Below are 17381 nucleotides of genomic sequence, written 5' to 3'. Positions count from 1 at the left end.
CTTCTGTCCAGCTCCTATTGCAGGTGTGAAGAAACCCTAAAAATGATCTCTGTTTAAAGCTAAACTGTAGGCATGCATAAAAGATATAAATGTACAAATAATGCAGCTCTGATATCATGCTGACATTATTACAATTCTTTTCTTTTCCATGTAAGCAGTGTAAGTACCTGCATTTGATCTGGTGTGAGCCTCTAGCAGCCCCTGTTTAGCAAAGCTGGAGTGTGGGAGGAAAAAGTAGTAGAAGAAGCCAATCAATTCATGGGCTGACAAGAGGCATGCCGATAGAAGGAGAGAGCAGTGACAGATGGATGAGCTCCTCATTGTACTTCTTCTCCTTTCACTGTGCAGTCACAGTAGACAGTTCCAGGACAACCTGGGCTCAGAGAAAGTAGGTTGAATGATGCTTGCCATCAGGCTGGGGACATCTTGTGGCAGAAACAAAGTATTTCTGGGGAGAGCTCTGGATTAAAAGTGAATGTTGCAACAAAAGCTGATTTTTTTAAAAAAACATTTTACCTTGGAGCTCATCACTATTCTTCTCATTTCACTGTACAGTCCCAGTCTGGAGGTAGGTGCAGGGCAACTGGGACTCAGGAGAAGTGTGTTGACTGACGCTGGCCATAAGCCTGGGGACATCTTGAGGCAGAAAAGAAGTACTGCTAGGAAGAGCTCTGGATTAAAAGTGAATTTTGCAACAAAAGCTGATTGTTTAAAATTTTATCTTGGAGCTCATCGCTATGCTTCTTCTCATTTCACTGTCCAGTCACAGGCTGGAAGTAGGTGCAGGGCAACCGAGACTCAGAAGAAGTGTGTTGAATGATGCTGCCCATAAGCCTGGGGACAATTGAGGCAGAAAAGAAGTACCGCCGGGGAGAGCTCTGGATTGAAAGTGAGTATTGCAACAAAAGATGTTTTTTTAATTTTTTTTTTTTCATGGGCTATTCATTTTTTTATCATGTCATTTTTGTTTGCTTTAATTTTCCTTGCACATGATTGGGTATTCGTGAAGATTCACTTTGCAAAGTGTGCCTACACTTCCCATGGTGAAGACTGACAGCCTCTATCCCTTTAGTAAATGAACTCTAATACTGTTCTCCCTGCAATCGATGGCTTGTCTCGCCCTTGGGGATTTCCATCTACGTCCATGCGTCCTCTCCACACTAGTGATCACACATTCCGCCAGCGCTGTCATACAGAGTGAGCTGTGCTGCGCCTCCTCCCTGCAGGAGCTCCACACACCTCCACCAAGTGAGTGGAAGAAGGCAGACAGAGAGGGTGTGGGAGAGCTCAGGGCGGGAGGGCAGAGCTCCTGAACTGCTTTCACTCCTTCTGCTGCTCACAAATACTTGCTCAATCAGTGCTGTGCAGAGCAATCACAGTGTAGGCTAAGCTGGAGCTAGATCCATTGAAGCTATGGGCTAGAGGACACACACAGCCTGGCCACCCCTAGTCCAGTCCCCTGGCTGACCATAGCTATGGGGGCATTGCTGTCTAGCACAGAGCCTGGACCCAGCATACACAACCACTGTGGACTGATCACCTGTGGATCTTAGAACTTTTCCTTGAGTACTTTGGAAACCGTCACTGATCAGCATTACTGCTGTTACATCGGAGCTGCGTTGATGTGATTTAACCTCTGCACCACCACCAGGCAGGAGGATGCTTCCTAGCTGTAGGTAAGTCTACGGAAGGCATCACAAGGATGCCCTGTCTGCCCAAACACTGGAAACTCCCAAACAAGGGTCTTTCTTTTCAGCCATGTGACATAATGATTAAATCTTATTGGACTCAGCTGGAAAGAACTGTCACTTTTTTTTTTTTTTTAAATAAGTAACTTTTGATTCCAAGTCAACTTATCCTGTTGTGTTTGGATTGAATGTTTTATCACATGTTTTTAGTATGTTAGGAATATCACGTACAAAATAATTGCCCTGCCAATAAAGGTCGTTACAAATTAATGAACAACTCATTTATCCCAGAGGCATGCACCTGGAAAAGATAATTTACATGAAAGGAGCTCGTGCTATGTGCGAGAATGTGAGTAAGAATGCAAATGTTCTGATGGTGAACTGGCACTTCTCTGACTTACTACCTTCCCGGACTTCATTGCAGGGGGATGGTTGAAACCTTTAAAGGTGTGAATAAGGTTCAGAAGGGTAGTGTATATATATTATATATAGGAAGCTCATAGCACAGATATGACCTCAAGGTAACAAGAGGAGAGTTGAAGAGTAATAATTGAAAGCAATATGTTACTAAAAGAGTAGTAGATTCTTGAAGTAGACTTCCAGTAGAGGTAGCATGTCAATCCAGAATAAGAGAATTGAAATGTGTTGGGTCTAATGCCGGCCATAGACTGTTCGAAAATCGGCCGATTTTTCGGGCGAGAAAAAAATCGGTCGATTTTCGCACTGTTAGCGCGTTAATTGGTCAGCCTTTTTTCCGTTTTTTTGCACTTTGAGATTATCGGTCATGTTGGAAAATTTGCGGGCGATTTGGACGATTTTTCCGGCAATGATGGCCAAATCGGCCGATCGTTTTAACGATAAAAAATCAGCGCATGAGCCGTGACCTGCAAGGGACAGAAGTTATGGGGTGAACTTTGATTTAGTTGGCCGATTTTTTTTTTTTTTCTCTCTAAACCGTTGGTGGTAACGTCGGCCGAACGAACTACCGGTTTTTCGTTTATCGTTCGAAAAATCGGCCGATGTTTGACCCGTCTGTGGCCTGCATAAGTTTAGGTCTATACTCCTATAAAAAGACAATCCCATAAAAAGTAATCATTTTAGTCTTTTTTTTGCCATCAGGCGCCTATGTTTCCATATTACCTTATTGAACTTTTTTTTTTTAAATATGGGAGTAAATGTTTTTGTATCCTGAAGAGCTAACAATTAAAGTAAGATGTTATGACATGAGGTCCCGTATTTGCTTTTCTCCAATGTATGGCAATTGGCCAAAGAGTTCCTGCGAGATAAAGTTCTGGTCCAAAGCAAAATTTGTTTTATGATTTTCAGAACTGACAACTCCCAGATTGTATGTACTTTTACTCCTGTGTAGACCTCTATGTATAAAAAATATCATTTCAGCAACTCCTTGATCTTTATCGAGCTTACCATCATTGAAAATGAAATGTAACTTGTTTAGAAGTGAGGGATTGCTGTCCTTTTGTTTCCTTCCACCGGTTGGAAGCAGCAATTAAATCGTTAATTGGTACATGATGTATTCTGATTCTTCTTTTGAACTACTAACACCTAAGCACAGGGGCGGACTGACCATTCAAGCACTCGGGCACTGCCCAAGGGCCCCGGGGTCAGTAGGGGACCCCATGAAATGCCCCTGGTACCTTTTTTTTTATAGGTTTTTTTGAGTGTGCTTTGAGTGTGGGCAAGGACACAGGGGCCCCATGATCCCCTATCGCCCGGGGGCCCCATGAGTTGTCAGTCCGCTTCTACCTATGCATTTTTAGTTTCTACTTGGCTGAATATAAATTGAAAGTATCCTTTATTTACACACCTCTGCATGTTGCGATTGATGCGTTTTTATTGCATTTTGTGTTTTTTTTTGTGTTTTATTTTGCCAATAGGAAATTTACTTTAATGTCACTTTGATGCGACTTTCATGTGCTTCTTGGATGCGACTTTGAATGGGTGCGACTTGGATGCTAATTTACTCTTACTTAAGTGCTAGAGAGTCGCATAAAAGTCGCTATACCTGAACACAAGTCCTAGTTTTCTATTAAACAAAAAAGTTGCTTTAAAGTCCCACACATCCAAAGTCACACCAAACTGGCATTAAAGTCAATACTTTCCTATTGGTGAAAAAAAAATGCATAAAAAATGCACTACATGTGTTTCTGCTGCATGTCCATTGAAGTCTATTGCAGCAAAAACGCACTGTCTGAAAAAATGCATAGATGTGAACATGTCCCATAGGAAACTATGTGAAATGCACAAAAAAAAACAAAAACAAAGGTGTGAGCCAGGCCTTAGGTAGGGTCTTGCATAACGAAGTTGATGGAGATTGCACCATTGGATTGCCACTTATATGTACATATATTGCCAGCTGTACTTTTATCTTGCTGCTCAGTGATCAGTGTTAGAATACTGCGATATTAATCCTCTAAGTGGGGGCAATATGATGTGTATATATGCAGTCAGGGGAACCAACTAAAATATATGGTAATACATATACATCCCAAAGATTCCATTCAGACCTATCAGATGCAATGTACAGTTGTGCTCAAAAGTTTGCATACCTGGGCAGAAATTGTGAAATTTTGGCATTGATATTGCAAATATGACTGATCATGCCACAAAATGCTCTTTTATTGAAGGATGATGATCATATGAAGCCATTTATTATCAAATCGTTGTTTGGCTTCTTTTTAAATCATAATAACAGAAATCACCCAAATGGCCCGGATCAAAAGTTTCCCTCCCCTGGAATGTTTGGCCTTGGTACAGACACACAAGGTGACACACACGGGTTAAAATGCCAGGTAGAGGTTAATGTCCCACATCTGTGGCTTTTAAATTGCAATTAGTGTCAGTGTATAAATAGTCAATGAGTTTGTTAGCTCTTACGTGAAAGCACTGACTAGGCTAGATACTGAGCCATGGGGATCAGAGAAGGACTGTCAAAAGTCCTGCGTAACAAGGTAATGGAACTTTATAAAGATGGAAAAGGACATAAAAAGATGTCCAAAGCCTTGAATATGCCAATCAGTACTGTTAAATCACCTATTAAGAAGTGGAAAGTTCGGGGATCTCTTGATACCAAGCCAAGGTCAGGTAGACCAAGAAAGATTGCAGCCAAAACTGACAGAAGAATTGTCTGGGATTCAAAGAAAAACCCACAGGCAACCACAAAAGAAAAACAGGCTGCTCTGGAAAAAGATGGTGTGGTTGTTTTTAAGGACTACAATTCGGTGACACTTGAACAAAAATGAGCTGTTTGGTCGAGGTGCCAGAAATAAGCTTTTACTGCACCGATGCCTCAAAAAAGCCCGGTTACAATATGCCTGACAACACCATGACATGCCTAACCGGGCCTTCTTGTGTCATTGATGCAGTAAAGGCTTCTTTCTGGCACCTCCACCATGCAGCTCGTTTTTTTTCAAGTGTCATCATATTGTACTCCTTCAAAACAACCACACTGTCTTTTTCCAGAGCAGCCTGTATTTTTCTTGTGGTTACCTATGGGTTTCCCTTTGTCTCCCGAACAATTCTTCTGGCAGTTGTGGCTGCAATCTTTCTTGGTCTACCTGACCTTGGCTTGGTATAAAGAGATCCCCGAACGTTCCACTTCTTAATAGGCGATTTAACAGTACTGATTGGCATATTCAAGGCTTTAGACATCTTTATATGTCCTTTTCCATCTTTATAAAGTTCCATTACCTTAACACGCAGTTCTTTTCTGATCCCCATGGCTCAGTATCTAGCCCAGTCAGTGCTTCCACATAGGAGCTAACAAAACTCATTGACTATTTATACACTGACACTAATTGCAATTGAAAAAGCCACAGATGTGGGACATTAACCTCTAATTGGCATTTTAACCCATGTGTGTCACCTTGTGTGTCTGTACCAAGGCCAAACATTCCAGCGGAGGGAAACTTTTGATCCGGGCTATTTGGGTGATTTCTGTTATCATTATGATTTAAAAAGGAGCCAAACAACTATTTGATAATAAATGGCTTCATATGATCATCATCCTTCAATAAAAGAGCATTTTTTGGCATGATCAGTCATATTTTCCATATCAATGCCAAAATTTCACAATTTCTGCCAGGGTATGCAAACTTTTGAGCACAACTGTATCTATGGTCTAGTTTAGCCATTCTCAGCCAGGCTTAATAGAAACCTCAAGGTACCTGCATAGTTCCTAGGCCAATGCCACGTGGCAAAGTGGCATACATCAATCATCTTTTTAACTGCCTGTAAAGTGGACATTTTGACCTCCACTGTAAGGGGGAACATCCTTTCACACTGACCACCAATGTAAGGGGGACATTCTTCCTCCTGACCACCAATGTAAGGGAGGGGGGCATTCTTCCCACTGACCATCAATGTAAGGGAGGAGGGCATTTTCTCCCCTGACTACTAATGTAAGGGGGGCATTCTTCCCACTGACCACCAATGTAAGGTGTGGGTGGGGGGGCATTCTTTCCATTGACCACCAATGTAAGGAGGACATTCTTCCCACTGATCACCAATGTAAGGGGATCATTCTTCTGGCTGACCACTAAAGTAAGAGGGACATTCTTCCTCCTAACCAACAATGTAGGGGGACATTCTTCCCACTGACTACTAATGTAAGGGAACATTCTTCTCACTGACCACCAGTGCAAGGTGGAGGAGGAGAATTATGCTCACTGACCGCCCAGTGTAAGGGGAACATTCTTCCCCCCTGGTCACCACTGTAACTGTAAGGGAGGTATTGTTCCCGCCAATGTAAAGGAGGGGGAATTTTTCCATTGACCACCATTGGAAGGGGGGGCACTCTTCCAAGTGATCAGCAATGTAAAGGGGGCCATTCTTCCTATTGGCCACCAATGTAAGGGGGGCATTCATTCCATTGGCCACCAATGTAAGGAGGGCATTCTTTCCAATGACCACTAATGTAAGGGGGTCATTCTTTCCACTGACCACCATTGTAAGGGGATGGACATTCTTACCAATGACCACCAAAATACCACGTGTGTGTCCAAATGAGATGTATATATGTGTGTGTATATATATATATATATATATATATACTGTGTGTATGTGTATATATATGTATGTGTGTGTGTGTGTATGTATATATATATATATATATATACTGTATATTTGGAAAGGTTTCTACTATAGATTCTAGCAGTGAGCATATGTGTTGTGTGGATAGAGAAAATCAGGAATGAATGAAGAAAGTGACAGCTGCTACACTCTGTGTATTGCATGCCATGTGTATTATCCGGAGATTTACAGAGATTGCCTGGGTATAGAGTGTCATTTCTTGTAGGAAGCATTGCCAGAAGCTGTGAGTAAGAAGTCATGATGACCATCGGTTATTCTGACAAATATCAACAAACTGGATTAGTGAGGCCAGCAGGTCATTATGATGTTAAGCAGATCTGGTCCTTCTATCATTAGTCAGAAGTGTTGTTAGAAATGCACAGACAGGGTGCAAGTTACATCTTTTGTACTTTGTTTTTTAATTCAGAGGTCTGCTACAGCGAAAGACATTATGCAGACTTATGTATGACTGTGCATCCTGAAGGCAAGATCCTAAGAGTGCATGTGACAGGCCACCCAGTGATTCAAACCTATAAAGGAAAGAGGTGATCACTGCAATATACTTGACAGATCATAGACAATACAGTTTGGTACTACAGGGAGCTGTATAGTGCTTCACTGGGGTGTGAGAACAGGTTCTCTTGACCATTGGATGTGCTCACTTGCCATACACAGAGTAAATTTCGAAGCCGAACTTTGAGCCATGAGTGGCTTTGTTGGTACCCTAGCTGCTCAACATCCTTCGATCAGAAAATCAAAGGAGTCAGTTAGAAAAATGTCAGCAGATCAGATGCAACCACTATTCGGGTATTCATTTATGAGTGCTGGCTGTCAGAATACTGTAGCCGGCAGGGAGATTTCTTCATTCACATGGTTTAGAATGGATGGTAGAAGATAGATTTTCTCCCGTTCGGACCCATAGGTTGTGAATGGTCAGCTTAAGGCCCAATTCTCCAATGTGGCTGCAACACAAAAAACTATCCCTGACCTCTTCTTAACTGTGCATCTGTTTGGAGTAAAATTCTGTCTTGTTAATAATCTGTCTAATCTTCAATTCTAATTCAAGACAAAACAGAAAACATTTGATAGGTTGAAATGGTTGTGATGTTTATTTAAGGGGTGATCCAAAGTTTCAGCAAAGAGTCAATAAACCGACCATAAGCCAACATAGCCTAGCCTACAGCACATAGACAATAAACTAACCATAAAGCATAGTACACGTGATGACAATATTGGACGAATGATCGTTTGTTTGGGGTTTTTTGCATGCTACTCTCATCTCAACTAAGAGGTTACTAAAGTCATGGAAATTCTCCTAAGACAAAATACAACTTCAGAAATGATGTGATGTATTGTAATGCATTCTTTTGTTTCCGAGCATTCGTGGTCTTGGTCACTCAATTTTATATGGACAAATACTGTACTGATTAAACAAAAATCTTTCATTCTATTATCATACAAGAAAATTTTTGTACTTGTCCCTTTGGATATTTTTGCATGAACTGTTGGGGTCAGCTCCCGAAAGCTGTGTACGAACTATCAGATTATCAGACGATTGCTACAAACGCAGTATTTTTCATCCGATATTTTTATCGTGTGTACGAGGCTTAAGCCAATTTAGCAAAGAACCAGAAAACTTTAATACTCCTGCACTTGGGGAGTGGGCCCGAAAGGGTCAATAGGCTGCAATCATGTTTTGACTTTCATGGGATGCACTCGCATTGCTGCCCTCACAAGACTGGGGAAATCTAGAGTTTGTTATTGCTTAAGCCAACTTGGCCTAGCCTTAATGTGGTTCTAAAGGCCAAAAGGTTTTTAAACCTAATGCATTCTCTGCATTAAGGTAAAAAAACATTCAAAAGTTGGTGGTGGGCGGGGCCTCGGAGGTGACGTCACCACGTATGGGTGAGCTGCCGTTGTCTGTTGAGACCAGAGGAAACCTATGACTAATAATGTTCTGTGCACTATATGCTAGTGTTGGCTTCGACACTGTTAAATGTGAGTGGTTTTAATACGTTTTGCACTGAATAAATGCCTGGATGGTTTTACACTATGTGGATTACTTTTTTCTTCCATTATGGTCCATTCCTAGTATATGAGGAGCCAATTGTCATTTGAAGGAGTTTCAATCAGCTGGTGTATGCTTCTGCAGATCGTTGCTCCCAGAGTTGAGCGATTGTAGCTGGTTTATAATTTTACCAGCATGGACCTCTGGTGAGTGGATTCAAATCATTTGGTGGTGGATTTTCACAGTGTTTCTGGGTCACATTATACAAGAGTTTAATATACAGTAACATAGAAGATTTATTGTTTCACAAATACTATTTTTATGAACGTTATCATTTATATGGACTTTTTTTGTCTATTCACAGAATTATTTGTCACATTCATTTGCCTTGTTTGGTATCACCCGGTATATTATTTATTTTAGTTATGCACCATTATTTATTTCTTGAGATCACTCATTTAGAGAAATATTAATTTGAGGAGCGCCGCCTTTAGTGTTTTTTTTGTTTGCCAAACAATTAGCCAGTAAAAGTGTATAAAGCCAGTTTTGGCTAAAGTGGTGAAGATTTAGAACCTCACATGTCTATACTACAGAAAGTGAAGGAAAATTATCTTGAAAGGGCCACAGATGGCAAAAAAGTAGCAAGGCTTTTAACCAGTTCCTACTTTAACAATAAAAAAAAAGTTTTGGCTTTAAAGTGGTACTGAAGTTAAGACTTTTTTTTTTTTTTTTTTTTTTTTTTTACCTGACTGCATTCCATGAAAAGTATTTGCCCCCTCAAACACTTATCAGAGTCCTGTCTCAATGCAGCACCATGCTCTTCTGCAGCAGCATTGCTCTCTCTTCTTTTTCTCATAGGACACACAGACAGCAGAGGGAGCCATTGGATCCTACTGCTGTCAGTCATATCCTGTGAGGAAGGAGCAGGGGGCATGACCAAGCCACACTGTGTGTCTATGGATGTACACAGCCAAGCTCAAGAGCGCACCCTCATTACACAGCTTTCTAAGTGGGCACTCAGAGGAGGAGTAGCAGAGAGTGCTGGCAGGGGGGTCCAGAAGAGGAGGATCATAGATGCTCTGTGCTATACCATGGCACAAAGCAGGTAAATACAATTTCTTTTTTTTAATTTTAGGGAAAAAAATACCCTTTTAAATATACTTTTAAGTCCAACTGAACATTTAGGTTAACTCCGCTAAACACATTTCAGATGCATCAAAACAAAAGGTGAGCAATTTCTTAGGCTATGTTCACAGGGACATACTAAAGCATACAGTGCATCCAGAAAGCATTCACAGCGCTTAGCTTTTGTGACATTTTGTTATTTTACAGCCTTATCCCAAAATGGATTAAATTCATTTTTTTCCTCAACATTCTATAAACAATACCCCATAATGACAATGTGAAAGAAATTTGTTTTTAACTCTTTGCAATTTATTAAAAAAAACAAAAAAACACATGTACATAGGTATTCACAGCCTTTGCTGAATACTTTGTTGAAGCCCCTTTAGCACCAATTACAGCCTCAAGTTGTTTTGAGTATGATGCTACAAGCTTGGCACACCTAATTTTGGGCAATTTCTCCCATTCTTCTTTGCAGTACCTCTCCAGCTCCATCAGGTTGGATGAGGAGCGTCGGTGCACAGCCATTTTCAGATCTTGCCAGAGATGTTCAATCGGGTTCAAGTCTGGGCTCTGGCTGGGCCACTCCAGGACATTCACAGAGTTGGCCCGTAGCCACTCCTTTGTTATGTGGGCTGTGTGCTTAGGGTCGTTGTCCTGTTGAAAGATGAACCCTTGCCCCAGTCTAAGGTCCAGAGCGCTCTGGAACAGGTTTTCATCAAGGATGTCTCTGTACATTGCTGCATTCATCTTTCCTTCAATCCTGACTAGTCTCCCAGTTCCTGCCACTGAAAAACTCCCCACAGCATGATGCTGCCACCACCATGCTTCACTGTAGGGATGGTATTGGCCAGGTGGTGAGTGGTGCCTGGTTTCCTCCAGATATAACGCTTGGCATTCAGGCCAATCTTTGTTTCATCAGACCAGAGAGTTATGTTTCTCATGGTTTGAGAGTCCCTCAGGTGCCTTTTGGCAAACTCCAGGCGGGCTGCCATTTGCCTTTTACTGAGGAGTGGCTTCCATGTGGCCACTCTACCATACAGGCCTGAGATGGTTGTTCTTCTGGAAGGTTCTCCTCTCTCCACAGAGAAACACTGGAGCTCTTTCAGAGTGACCATCGGGTGCTTGGTTTCTTCACTGGCTAAGGCCCTTCTCCCTCAATCGCTCATTTTGGCAGGGCGGCCCGCTCTAGGAAGATTCCTGGTGATTCCAAACTTCTTCCATTTACGGATGATGGAGGCCACTGTGCTCATTGGGACCTTCAATGCTGCAGAAATTTTTCTGTACCCTTCCCCAGATCTGTGCCTTGATACAATCCTGTTTCTGAGCTCTACGGACAATTCCTTGGACTTCATGGCTTGGTTTGTGCTCTGACATGCACTGTTAACTGTGGGACCTTCTATAGACAGGTTTATGCCTTTCCTAATCATGTCCAATCAACTAAATTTCCCACAGGTGGATCAAGTTGTGGAAACATCTCAAGGATGATCAGTGGGAACAGGATGCACCAGAGCTCAATTTTGAGTGTCATGGCAAAGGCTGTGAATACTTATGTACATGTGTTATTTTTCGGTTTTTATTTTTAATAAATTGCAACGATTTAAAAATGAACTTCTTTCACATTGTCATTATGGGGTATTATTTGTAAAATGTTGAGGAAAAAAATTGATTTAATCTATTTTGGAATAAGGCTGTAACATAACAAAATGTGGCAAAAGTTAAGCGCTGTGAATACTTTCTGGATGCACTGTACACCTGTGTAAGGGCCATGTTTACCAGTACAGGGAGGCACAGGTGTTCTGTACATCCCCATGCAGGCATTCCTATTCATGTCAATTGGGACACAATGGCTACACAGACATAGCCCCTGCTCCTAATTTGACATCCATATGGTTGCCTGTCAGGAGAGAAGAGAAGGTACGGGAGTGCGCCTTGTGTCATTCCATGGGGTCCCTGCTAAATGCTGTGATCCCGTGTCATTCTTTGTGGGAGTTCTCTATGTCACAGCAGCATGAGTTGCCTCCCTTCCCTTGTAGATGACAGCAATACCATCAGACTGATGATAAAGGATCCTCCTCTCTCGCAACTAGCCAGAAAAACATCCTTCCCTGTGGTTGACCAGGCAGGTTTCCAAGCAAACTAGGCATTGACCTGCATGTAATTCTGTTGCTTGCCCTATGTCAAACCCTTATGTACTTTATTTCCAGTACTGGGATCTACCATACTGCTGGTAGTTAACCAGCTGAACTGCATAATCCATGAGAACTTTCCATTTTAGATGCTGGTCATTAGGAAGCAAGGTTCTTGATGATGTACCTCTGACTAGGCCGAGGGCAGTTTGGACCAATGCAGAGAGACTGCTGCTCTGCTTAATGGCCTTTAGCTGCAGCATCCTGTTGGACATAAACTTTACTGCTGGGGAAGCATTAGAAACACAAGACATTCAATACCACTGTTTTTATCTGCCTTGACTGTATCATTTTTGGAAACTACAATTGGGCTTTACGCCTTTAACAAAAGTGCAAGAAAGTAAAGGTGTGAGTCTATATGTCCAGCCAAACGTAGCTTTTTATCAGTTTGAAAATCCTGGTACTGCTGTGGGCAAGTGGGAACTTTTTTTTTTTCCCTCCTGAAAGGCTAAAGGATTTTTGTAGCAAGGCGTTACATAGTTAGTCTGGCTGAAAAAAGACATAAATCCATCCAGTTCAACCATTAAAAAAAAAAAGTTATAATCCTATACCCACAGGTGAAATGGAGGAAGGCAAAAAAAAACTAGCAAAGCATGATCCAATTTGCTCCTGCAGGGAAAAAAATTCCTTCCTGATCCCCCGAGAGGCAATCGGATATTCCCTGGATCAACTTTACCTATAAATGTTATATCCAGTTATATTCTGTACATTTAGGAAAGAATCCAGGACTTTTTTAAAGCAATCCACTGAGCTGGCCAGAACCAACTCTTGAGGGAGTCTATTCCACATTTTCACAGCTCTCACTGTGAAGAAACCTTTCTGTGTTTGGAGATTATATTTCTTTTCCTCCAGACGTAAAGAGTGCTCCCTTGTCCTCTGTGATGACCTCGGGGTGAATGGCTATATACCGAGTTCACTATATGAACCACTGATGTATTTATACATGTTGATCATATCCCCCCCTTATGTATTATACATGGTGATCATTTCCCCCCTTATGTATTATACATGTTGATCATATCCCCCGTTAATCTCCTCTTCTCAAGAGAGAATAAATTCAGTTCCTCTAATCTTTCCTCATAGAGGCTCCTCCATGCCTCTTATCAGTTTGGTTGCCCTTCTCTGCACTTTCTCCAGTTCCCCAATGTTCTTTTTGTGAATTGGTGCCCGAAACTGAGCTGCATATTCCAGATGAGGTCTTACTAATGATTTGTACCGGGGTAATATGATATCTCTCTCTCTGGAGTCTATACCTCTTTTAATACAAGAGGATTTTGCTCGCTTTTAGAAACCGCAGCTTGGCATTGCATGCCATTATTAAGCTTGTGATCTACCAGAACCCCCAGATCCTTCTCCACCATTGATTCCCCCAGTTGTACCCCCCCACCTCCCCAGTATGTATGATGCATGCATATTCTTAGCCCCCAAGTGCAAAACCTTACATTTATCAACATTAAACCTCATTTGCCACCTAGTTGCCCAATTAAACAGAACATTGAGGTCGGCTTGTAAATTGGAGACATCCTGTAAGGATGTTATTCCTCTGCACAGCTTGGTGTCATCTGCAAAGACTGAAATGGGATTTATAATCCCAGACCCTATATTGTTTATAAATATATTTAAAAGTAAGGGTCCCAACACTGAACCTTGGGGTACACCACTGACAACCCTAGACCAGTGGTGGGCAACCTTTTTTCTCAACTGAGCCAAATCTCGCCAAAACCACGATTGAAATTTATTTTGAGAGCCACATTTTTAAAACTGAAAATACATCTCCCATATAGTAATTCATCCCCCATAGTAATTCATCCCCCATAGTAATTCATCCCCCATAGAGTAATTCATCCCCCATATAGTAATTCATCCCCCATATAGTAATTCATCCCCCATATAGTAATTCATCCCCCATATAGCAATTCATCCCCCATATAGCAATTCATCCCCCATAGCAATTCATCCCCCATATAGTAATTCATCCCCCATATAGTAATTCATCCCCCATATAGTAATTCATCCCCCATAGTAATTCATCCCCCCATAGTAATTCATCCCCCCATAGTAATTCATCCCCCCATAGTAATTCATCCCCCCCATAGTAATTCATCCCCCATATAGTAATTCATCCCCCATATAGTAATTCATCCCCCATATAGTAAGTCCCCCCCCCATATAGTAAGTCCCCCCCCCATATAGTAAGTCCCCCCCCCATATAGTAAGTCCCCCCCCCATATAGTAAGTCCCCCCCCATATAGTAATTCATCCCCCATATAGTAAGTCCCCCCCCATATAGTAAGTCCCCCATATAGAAATTCATCCCCCATATAGTAAGTCCCCCCTGTGTCAATTCACTTACCTTTGCTCCGCGCGTTCCTCTCGTCGTGCTTCCCGCGCCGTTCTGGTCTTCAGGGCGGACTGTGAGAGGAGAGGAGTTCGTCACGCTGCCCCGCCTACATCCTGGCTGCCCCGCCTACATCCTGACAGCTGCAGAGTCCTGACTTTTGGGGCGGCCGCCCGAGAGGAGGGAGGGGAGCGGGCGGCCGTCCGAGAGGAGGGAGGGGAGGGGAGGTGAGGGGGCGGCCGCCCGGCACACGCCCGTCTGAGAGGAGGGGAGGGAGAGGAGGGAGGGGAGCGGGCGCCCGGCACACAGAAGAGCCGCATTTAAGCTTGTAAAGAGCCGCATGTGGCTCGCGAGCCGCGGCTTGCCGACCACTGCCCTAGACCATTCAGATTATGAATCATTAACCACTACTCTTTGGAGAGAAAGGGAGGTGACTTCACAATATCCACCTTGTCCAATCAGAGAATGCCTTGTATTCATTAAAAACAAATACAAGATCACTGCTATCACTGTGCAATGATTCCGCTTCCATAGCAGTCCCTCATGTATTAGATCTACATAGTTACATTGTGCCACGCTGGATCAATGTCAGTATGTAATACAGATCGCTCCTGGAGTTTAGCTGTAAATTATAGGACTGTTAGTCATGGTTATTTGACGTTTGGATCAATTCACTTTAGCTTAGTTGTATACAGGTGCTTATCGAACACTTCTATAAAGAATGGCAGCCATTGCCAGATTACCAAATAAGCAGAGTAGGCACCAGCCTGTGGGCACCACGCCGTTTAGGGGCCTTGCAACAACAGATCAATATCGATTTATTCTTGAAAGAAAATTACATTGAAGCTTTCTTGAATTGTTTACAAAAGGTAGAAAAAATGAATCAATTCAAAGAAACAAAAACATTACATTAACCACTTCAAGAGTGAACACTTTCACCCCCTTCCAGTCCAGGCCATTTTTTAGCTTTCAGTGCTATCACACTTTGAATGACAATTGCGCGGTCATGCAACACTGTACCCATATGAAATTTTTAGCATTTTTTGAGACAGAGCTTTCTTTTGGTGGTATTTATTCACCACTGGGATTTACATTTTTTTGCTATGTAAACAAAAAAGACAAAGATAAAAAAAAAGGATTTTTCTTATAAAATTTTGCAAATAAATCTTTCTTCATAAATCTTGGCCAAATGTATTCATCTATCTTTTTAGTAAAAAAAACAAACAAATTTAGTTTATAACCAAACATCATAATTTTTCAACTTTTTTTTTAATTACATTTTTATTTTATTTTTTTATATTATTATTTGCTTTTTTTTTTACATATGGTCACTCTAGCAGTACAGTGTCACCATAGTGACACTGTACTACTTGTGGGGGGTGATGAAGATTTTTTTTTTTCTATTTTTACACTGATTGCTTTTACACCCATAAAGGCTGTAAAAGCAATCATTTCTCCTTCTCTCTGGCTGCATTCCTGCAGCCATTGAGAAATACTGTGCGAGCTGTGATTGGTCACAGCTTTTCACATGGTACAAGTCTGTTGTGAATAGTCTTCTACCATGTGATCTTGGTGATCATTCACAGAATTCACACATAGTAAGCAATGATGTCAAGAAGTAACATCTTGGTTGCTACTATTCATGGATCACTGATTGGCCAATTAGTGATCACATGAATCGGGACCTCACACAGATCCCGTACAGCGATCCTATGGACACAGCAGGCCCTGATCACAGTGCCACGCGCTCCCAGGGAGCATGCACACGCAATAGATGCAGGGGGAGGTTTAGAAATGTCCACCCACATCCACAGTGCTCCCATCCGCCCGTTTATCAGCATGGGCCAGATAGGAAGAGGGTAAAGACTCTATAGGGAAAATACTGTATTAGTGTAATGTATCCAATATCAACTTAAAGTACATAAACCATAGACATCAGGTTCACATTACAATTTGTCTCTTAAAAGCTCATCTTCTTTCAGCTGTCAGTTTGTAAAAATGTTTGGTGCAATCTAGATATGTGTAATGTACAGTAGTGATGGTCATCTCCATCTGGAGGCCGATGTGCACACTACTTGGTTCGATGTTATCCCACTAGAACACACACCTGAAGAACTATCAGAAACCCACCAGGGGGCCCCAAGGTCTTGACTGTCTAGGGGCCTCCTCAGAGTTTAATCTGGCACTGGTGGCAGCCAAAGCCCACTTACAACTTCAAAATCTAGTACCAAGGATAGTGGTGCCTGAAGAACATACAAGCGGTGCTGCAGAGCCACCTCAGAATTAATTCATTTTCTGTTACATGGGGTTTAATTACTAAAGAATTAGAAAAGTGGTGGGCAACTTCACCAAGAGACTGCACATAAACAGTGAATATAATGCTGTAAAAAGTTGTCAGATTGTAGATGCAACATGAGCTGGTCAGACTGTAGACATGCTACATGAGATTGTCAGAGCCATATTACAGGCCTGGTTGGAGACAGGGTACATACTTCAGGAAGACATTTCTAGATTATGACTGTTGGAGATCAGTAGTATTACAGCCCCTTACAAATCAATGCACATTGCCACTGTTTACAGCCCCATAAAAATTGCTTATAACCTATTTGATATTGAAAAAGATCAGTGGAAAAAAAAAGAAGAAAGGGATGGACAGCAAAAAAGTATATTTTCCTTCAGTAGCCCGAGCAAGTACATAGGTTGGAAAAAATGCAGACTATGGTCTACGGGACCCTGAGGGCTGCACAGTAAGTGCCAAAGGGCCACATGGGGCTCCCAGGCCACTGATTGTGTACCGGAAAACTAGAGGCTGTTCACTTAGTCAGTGTATGATCATTTTGCAAAATGAGTATTGGGCCAATACTATTTAAGGTGAATTACGTGAACAAGCAGTCATTTTGAATACTGTGAAAAAATCTAATAGCTGTCATAATGGTAGTGCCGACTAC

General features: G+C 41.9%; 1 protein-coding gene across 1 annotated transcript in view; it reads left to right on the top strand.

Annotated features, from left to right (window-relative positions):
• Positions 1-1247: 1247 nt before the first annotated feature.
• Positions 1248-17381, top strand: part of LOC149452440 (ADAMTS-like protein 5) — a 133714-nt gene continuing 117580 nt past the window's right edge. Inside the window, exon 1 of the mRNA XM_089689384.1 lies at positions 1248-1676. Within this exon, the coding sequence (XP_089545510.1) occupies positions 1660-1676 (17 nt within the window). The 5' untranslated portion in view covers positions 1248-1659. The remainder of the gene's footprint in view (positions 1677-17381) is intronic.

This window comes from Staurois parvus, unplaced genomic scaffold, assembly GCF_062004578.1.
Source record: "Staurois parvus isolate SC_StPar_1 unplaced genomic scaffold, SC_StPar_1.0 ptg000472l, whole genome shotgun sequence".
Taxonomy (NCBI): Eukaryota; Metazoa; Chordata; class Amphibia; order Anura; family Ranidae; genus Staurois; species Staurois parvus.
The sequence above is the reverse complement of the archived record's forward strand: the minus strand, read 5'-3'. Positions and strand labels throughout refer to the sequence as shown.